This window comes from Fonticula alba, assembly GCF_000388065.1.
Source record: "Fonticula alba strain ATCC 38817 unplaced genomic scaffold supercont2.8, whole genome shotgun sequence".
Classification (NCBI taxonomy): domain Eukaryota; order Rotosphaerida; family Fonticulaceae; genus Fonticula; species Fonticula alba.
The window spans coordinates 637570-643463 of record NW_009242978.1 but is presented as its reverse complement, the minus strand read 5'-3'; the positions used below and the strand labels follow the sequence as shown (position 1 = coordinate 643463).

General features: G+C 70.5%; 1 protein-coding gene across 1 annotated transcript; it reads right to left on the bottom strand.

Annotated features, from left to right (window-relative positions):
• Positions 1-15: 15 nt before the first annotated feature.
• H696_04800 (hypothetical protein) lies at positions 16-5861 on the bottom strand (the record flags this gene model as incomplete). The annotated part of the gene is made up of 9 exons (XM_009498665.1): positions 4685-5861; positions 4118-4553; positions 3881-4006; positions 3641-3733; positions 2535-3520; positions 1811-2316; positions 1242-1601; positions 693-1093; positions 16-479 (listed from the first exon to the last, which is right to left on the bottom strand). Exons 1-9 carry the CDS (start codon positions 5780-5782, stop codon positions 16-18), a joined length of 4470 nt encoding a protein of 1489 aa, XP_009496940.1. The 5' UTR covers positions 5783-5861.
• Between the last annotated feature and the right edge of the window lie 33 nt (positions 5862-5894).

Below are 5894 nucleotides of genomic sequence, written 5' to 3'. Positions count from 1 at the left end.
GGGACACCGCCCGTGCTAGTCATTCATTTGCGCGGCGGCCGCCGACGAGGGGGCGACGGCCAGGGCGGCGGCAATCTCACACGCGTAAGATTGCACCGGCGGGAGCTTCACCTGCACGCCGGAGGGGGCGCAATAGCTCCCGGTGGCCAGCTCATACAGCCGGTCGACGGCCAAACCGGCCCCCGGGGCGTCACCACGCCGAGGGAGGGCCACCTGCGAAGACCCAACCCGCCGAGGAAGACGCGAGCCATGGACGGCTGCCACGCCGCCCAGCGGTGTCGACACCAGGGCCGTGGCGGTGCTGCGCGACCGGCCGGCCGCCCCGGCGCCTGCGCGCGTGGCCGCCCGGCGCATGCGCTGATGGAAGAGACCCGCTCCGGTGCCGGCGGCGGGTGACGGACCGGCCGCCTGGTGCACGGCCCGCGAATCCGCGTGACGAGACGCCGTGTACAGAATACACGCCGCTAGGTAGGCCGTGGCTGTACATGGCCGAGAAGCATGGCCCCAGGTATGTCAGAGCAGCGCACCAGGAGGGGGAGTAAAGAAATAGAGGGGGAGAGAGAGAGAAAGCCGGAAGAGGAGCCGGTGGGCGTGCATAATGCAAGGGGCAGCCGCGGCAGGAAGGTGGCAGGAAGGTGGCAGGAAGGTGGCTGGAGGAGGAGGAGGAGGAGGAGGAGGAGAGGGGAACGCACGCGACAAGGATGGCGGATACAGCAAGCACCAGTCGCTAGCGCGGCCAGGATCGACCTGCGAGGCCCCGAGAGCACAGCCGTCCGGAGAGGCAAAGGCAATTGCCATGCCTGCCAGGGCATCGGCCGACACCGGCAACTCATAGTGCTCAGCCAGATGCGCCTGCCACTGGTCGGCCGATGGGACTGCCGCCCGGCATTGGCCGTTCCAGCCGCAGAGCGATCCGGCCTTGGGGTCTCCGCTGCCCGGGCCATGGGCCGTAGCCAGATGTGCGGCCATGGCCGACTGCGAGAGGCGGCTCTGGTCGCAGGTGCGCGCCGCCGCCAGTGGGCAGGCAAGCGCCCCGGCCGATGGCACGCCGGGAAGCTGCGCCAGCTCTGCGGCCTCGATGGCATTGACCAGTCTGTGGGGGGGCGTGGATGAGTGCGTGTGTGTGTGTGAGAGAGAGAGAGAGAGGAAAGGGCGCTGCCCGAAGAGGGGAAAAGGGAGACATAGAGGAAGAAGGGGGGGGGGGCGATGGAAAGGGAGGGCAAAGAAAGAAGGTTGCGCACGCGTCTTCAGCCAGGGGCTCGGCATCCGGCAGCAGGGCCAAATGCAGGAAGCCTGGAATGCCGGGCGGGAGGACCTCGGAATGCCCGGTGTTCACGAGCGTGGTCCCCGGCAACAGAAGGGCCACCGCTTCGGAGATGTGTGGGGTGGAGGTTGTGAAAGTGATGCGCCGCTGCAGCGCGTCTCTGAGGGCACGAAGGTGCGTAAGACGGGTCCCGGTCATCATGGACGGGTTGGCCTCGGCTTGGTTGATGAGCTGCTCAAGTGCAGCCAGGCGCCCGGCAACCAGGGTGATCAGCCGCGAGGAGAGCTCCGCCAAAGGGAGCGAAGACCGAGGGCAGGGCCGGGCCACGCGCGCGACCCTGCGAGTGAATGCCACGCTGTGTGAGTACGCCAATGCCGATGGCTGGCCGGGAGAGGGGGGCGGCGGAGAGAGAGAGAGAGAGAGAGAGAGAGAGAGAGAGAGAGGGAGGGAGAGGGAGGGAGAGCAGCGAAAGGAGGGGAAGCAGGTGGTGGTGGCCGCGGCGAACCCAGGCGAGACCGAGGGAAACAGGCAAAGAGAGGTGCGCACATGAGAGAGAGCCATCGAATGTCGCGGGACTCCGACACCGTGACCAGCGGCTGCATCGGGGCACCATGTGCCACGTCGTCAGGCTCCGACATCTGCACCAGACGCTGCATGAGCTCCTTGCCATCGGCCACCGCGGCCACCGCGGGCGCGCTCGACACCGGCCGCGGCTGGTCCAGCGTATTCAGATGAAGCTGCGCATCCTCCATCAAGCGCAAGAGCGAGCTTGCCAGGGTCACCTTGGCCGGTGGGGGGAGCCCTTGGCCCGCGGGACTCTGGGGCCCGGCGAACAGGGCGTCCAGCAGCCCATCCAGGCCCGCCTCGCGCGCGGTAGTGCCTGATGCCAGGAGCTGCTTGAGGGGCAGCACGGCGGCCGGAGCCCCGCCGGGGGCCAGGCCACTCGCCGGGCCCTGGAACAGGGGAGTATCGATGATGGCCGAGGCAGCCAGTGGCCCGCGAGCCACCGCGCGGTTGATCGTCGCCAAGCATGCCACTACCAGGCCCATATCCTGTGGCGAGGCGGGGAGAGAGAGGGTGGGGAGGGAGGGAGGGAGGGAGGGAGGGGCCGGAGCATGTGTGTAAGTGCATCCCGTGGTCAATCAAATAACTGGGCACCCAAGAATCGGGCACAGACACAGCAGGGCGGGGGGGGGGGCGGGAAACGCCCACAGCTGGCCGCCGAGAGGGCCGTCTCGCCAAGGAAGCGCGCAACATCGCCCGCGTGGACCATGTGCCGAACGGCCCCGGGGTCTGACCCATCGGCCAAACTCGGGTTGGCCGATGGGGGGCTGGCCCCGGCCGGCAGGCAGACCGACGGGGCGCAAACAAAGCCGGCAGCCGCACGGTCAAAGCGCCGCGCGTGGGTTGCCGACAGGCCCCACACTCCGGCATCCAGGAGGTCTCCGTCGGAATGGACCGCCCGCCAGCCGAGCACATCCACCGCCCACAGGAGAATGGCCCGGTCGCGCGACGCAGGGCCGCACATGACAAAGTGATGGTCGCGCTCAGCCCCGCAGGAAATGCCCGGCCGCTTGGCCGAGCCCCGGGCCCGGACCCGGACCACCCGCCGCAGGGCACCAATCGCATGAGCCACACGCACCAGGATCGGACAAAGACCCGGGACATCGGGCCCCGCATCGTCGGCCGGCGGGGCTGGCGAAGTGGGCGACAGGGGCGGAGACACGGCATCCTGCGAGCCACCAGCCCGGCCGCCCGGCTCGGCTGACGCGCCAGCCTGGGTGGTGGCCGTTCCCGCCGCAAGCGCCTGCCGCCGCCGCCGCCGCCGCTGGGCCACCAACGGGAGGAGGCGCTTGCTGGCAGCGGGGGGGGCCGGTGCGGCTGCACCGCCCGCGGCGGGAACGGCCGCCACGGTAGTCGCGGCCGGCGGCCGGTGGTCCCCCGGCGTGGTGGCGATCGGGTGCCCGCTGCTCACCAGTGCCAGGAGGCCGGCACGCCCGGCCGCCGCCGCCGCCACCCGGTCCGACAAGCCGAGCGGCACCTCCAGCCAGGCCGCGCTCCAAGCCGAGGTCGTGGGTGAAACGGTGTCCGAGCCGGCGTTGGCACCAGGTACCGGCTCCTGGGCGTCCCAGCCGAGGTCGGTCAGTTCCAACAATGCCCGCACGGCCAGCCGGCTGCCGGCCACCAGCGCCGGGTCCGACATGGCCAGGGTGGCCAGCACTCGGGCCGACAGAAGCGTCACCCGCGAAAGGGGAGCTGCCAGTCGGCGGTCACAGGGGGGGAAGGGGCGGGGGCACAGGACCCATGGAGGTTAGCCGAGGCAAGGTACATGGCGCGGCCCATCGACGGGGCGGGGGAGGGGGGGCTTGTGCATACCGGAAGATGCGGCATCCGAGACGGCCAGGCGCAGGCCGCCGACCACGCAAATGGGCTCCAAGAGGTCCGCCAAGCGGATGGACGAGGTGAGAGCTAAGCGTCGAGGAGTAAAAAAAAGGGGGGGGGGAGGGGGCACGGGCCCGGTCAGTACAGGCACATGTGCAGGGCGCTGGCCCCCATGGAAGGGGGGGCAAAAGGAAGATGGGTCGGGGGAGGGGGCAAGGCATGTCGTCAACGAACAGTTGGCTGGAGCCACCGAGGCCAGACGCAGGAGACCCTGCAGGGCCCAGGTCACCTCGTTAAATAGCCGCGACTTGAGTGCCATGCGCAGGCGCGTGGCCACCAGCGTTCGCGGACCGAGAGCGGCTTCGAGACAGGCAGAGGTTAGTTGACAGCCGACTGCAAGGCCAGCAGCGACAGAGGAATGGGACTGGAGTTCGGGCGGCGGCGGGGGGGGGGGGGATGCCATGGACGCACCCCATGCGGCCGCCTCTTCCTGGGCACGCCACTCCACGGCGAAGGCCCCGTCCATGCTGGCCGGCGTCGACCGGTCCCGAGGGTTGGCCATGGCGTAGCGCAGGGCCTGGGTCCGCTCGAGCCAGACCCCGGCCCCGCAATTGACAGGCGGTGCGGGGACCTCCAGATGCGCGGTCTCCTCCCGGCCGAGCAGCAACGCCCCGGGCCGGGCAAGGTTCAGCAGGGGCTGCGCTCCGCTCAGGGCCTCGGCCAGGGAGAGCCGGCCCACAGGCGCCAGGGACCGCTGCCACCGGTCGCGGATGATGGCCCCAAGAGAGGCAGCCGCCGCCGGGGTCGGGGTCAGTGACGTCACAAGGCTCAAGTTGGCAGAGTCGGCCGGGTCCATGCCCAGAGCCAGGCCAACCGCAATCACGGGCCAGAGCCCGGTGGAGGATACCTTTCAGCAGACAGGGACAGGCGGGAGGGGGGGTCAGGAAACACGCGCACGGCAGGGGGGGGGGGGGGGGGGGGGCGGGAGAAGCGTCCCGAGGGGGGGGGGGGGGGGGGGGGGGGGAGAGAGAAACGTACCAGGTCCGCGCCGCCATAATGCTGCACCGCGATCACCAGCGCCAGGAGCGGGACCGACAGCGGGGCCACTTGGGGAACGGCGGCCGGTGTCGCACCCCCCGGGCCCAGAGTGACGGCTGTCTGGGGAAGGGCAATGTCGGCCGCGAGGGCACGCGCCCGGGCCAGGATGGCCGGTGAGGCAGTGTGCCCAGGCCCGGCGAGCTCTACTAGCGAGGCAGCATGCCACTGGACAAGGTGCTCCCGGAAGGTGGCCGCCGCCTCGGCCGACACTGGGTGCCACCATTGTCGAGTGGGGACTGGGGCCGGAGTCGGGATCGAGGCCGGGACCGGGACCGGGACCGGGGCCGGGACCGGGGCCGGGGTCACGGCCAGATCCACAGCCGGAGCTGAAGCAAGGGCCGAGGTCCCAGCTGGTGATGGATCCGCCGACGCGTGGGCTGGGGCAGGGCCAGGGGGAAACGCCGTGGCCCCTGTCGCTGGCCCCGCCGAGGGCGCAGGCGACATTTGAGCTGCTGCTGTTGCTGCTGCCGCGGCTGCGGAATTGTCGAGGGGCGAACTTGCAACAGCTGGCGTGATAGGACTGGACACCGGCAGCATGGAGACCGACTGCAGTAACTGCTGTGGCTGCTGCTGCTGCGGCGGCGGCGGCGGCGGCGGCTGCTGTTGCTGTTGATAGTGGTGGCTGTGGAAATTCACCAATCCAGCCGGGGGAATGGCTCCAAGCAGGGGGACCACGCCGGGGCCGGAACCAGCGGCAAAGAGGCCGGTCGGATTGGCGACCGGTCGGGCAAACATGCTCATCAGCGGCCTGGGACTCGCTGGCGGGCTGGCCAGTGGGAAGGCGCCGGGGCCGAGGTGCTGCATGCCTCCCGGGGCGGGGCTCGGGGCTGTCGCCGCCGCCGCTGCCGCCGCCGCCGCCGCCGCCGCTGCCAACCCCATACCCAGGCTGCCAGGGTGGCCCTGGACAAGGCCATGCCCGGTGGGGGGCACGGTATTCCCACCTGGGGGAAGCATTTGCCCCCAAGCACCCGGAGGGAGCTGGAAGTTGCCGCCGGCCCCAGGCCCGGCACCGCCCACAGGCGAGTTCATCTGGCTCATCGTGTTAGCCGCGCGGTCAGGCAAAATACGGCCGTTAGCGTTTAGCAGGCCGGGTGGGGGTGTCGCATTGGCAGGGGGCTGCATGAAGCGCCCGACAGGGAGGGGGGAAGGG